This window comes from Temnothorax curvispinosus, unplaced genomic scaffold (genome assembly GCF_003070985.1).
Source record: "Temnothorax curvispinosus isolate PA1 unplaced genomic scaffold, ASM307098v1 QBEX01005316.1, whole genome shotgun sequence".
Taxonomy (NCBI): domain Eukaryota; kingdom Metazoa; phylum Arthropoda; class Insecta; order Hymenoptera; family Formicidae; genus Temnothorax; species Temnothorax curvispinosus.
Genome location: NW_020215096.1, coordinates 39,913 through 41,044, shown reverse-complemented (window position 1 = coordinate 41,044; position 1,132 = coordinate 39,913). Strand labels below are relative to the sequence as shown.

At 43.0% G+C, this 1,132-nt stretch overlaps 1 protein-coding gene across 2 annotated transcripts in view; it reads left to right on the top strand.

The window, feature by feature from the left end:
• Positions 1 to 209: 209 nt before the first annotated feature.
• The window catches only part of LOC112454760 (zinc finger CCHC domain-containing protein 8 homolog), a 4,500-nt gene continuing 3,577 nt past the window's right edge, over positions 210 to 1,132 (top strand). The window contains exon 1 of one of the 2 annotated variants that reach the window (XM_025016320.1): positions 210 to 619. In XM_025016320.1, coding sequence (XP_024872088.1) covers positions 309 to 619 — 311 coding nt within the window. In that variant the 5' untranslated portion in view covers positions 210 to 308. The remainder of the gene's footprint in view (positions 620 to 1,132) is intronic. The other variant, XM_025016321.1, reaches the window with a different exon arrangement.

The window sequence follows — 1,132 nt, the reverse complement described above, 5'->3', positions numbered from 1 at the left end:
TCTTTAAAATCTGACTTTTACGTATCACATGCATGTAATATTGCATACACACACACACACACATATATATATATCGCACTAATGCGCATGCGCGGGACTGGTTACTGTCCGCTAAGCACCAATCCAATTAGTGCTCCGGCAACACACGTCCGACTCCGACTCCATTCCACAACGTATACGACGGAAAATACGGAAACTTGCGTGTTGCGTGTTGCGTGCGTCTAAACGCTGACGGTCCGCATCTCGTGAATCTCGTCCCGGAATACGGAAATCGAGCGCGAAAATCTCGGATCCACGCTGCGTCTACGATGGACAGCGACGTCCGCGTGATTGACGTGAGTATGGACATGGATACGGTTCCCTTGGACCCGTCGATCGAGATTATCGACAACCTGGAGCCGGAGGTGATCGAGCTGGACAGCAGTTGCGACACGGTGGCCACCACCTATGCCGACTCCAAAAGTCCGGTTTACGACTCTGCCGAACGCGTCCCGTCCCCGGACTGCGAGAGGCTCGAGACGTTGATTCGGCATCGGAGAGATACGCAATCGGTTCGGTCGAACGACGTCGATGCGCTACCCGTCTTTAAGGTTATGTTTCGCGACGAGAGTGTCTCGAGGTACGTCCTGTATACGCTACGCTGTGCGTTTCGCTTTGTTTACAACGCGCGCGCGAGAATTCGTTCCGCTTGCTTTTACAAGGATGTCGTATCGTGACGTGAGACGAAAGTGACGTTTTTGACGTATAGCAATGCGAACGGTTTTATAAATAACCACTTTCCTGCATTTTGAGGAAAAAAAAACATGCGAATTATATCATGTATCTATTGGTACAACAATCATTAGTGTAAAAAATATAATTTATTTAATTTGCACATTAAATAATATTTTATCGTGTGACTGCTACGTAGGTCGTTACAAATTTTCTTTTAAACGTGTGTGAATTAAATATTTTTGACGTGCAGGAAGGTAAATAAGAATTTTTTTGTTATCCAAGAAAAAAGAACGCGCAGTTTAAATCATGCATACACACACAACAAATGTTACAACAAATTTAATTTATTTAATTTAGACACAAAATATTAAATGTGTGTGAATTAAATATAATAAATATAATTTATATAATGATTTTA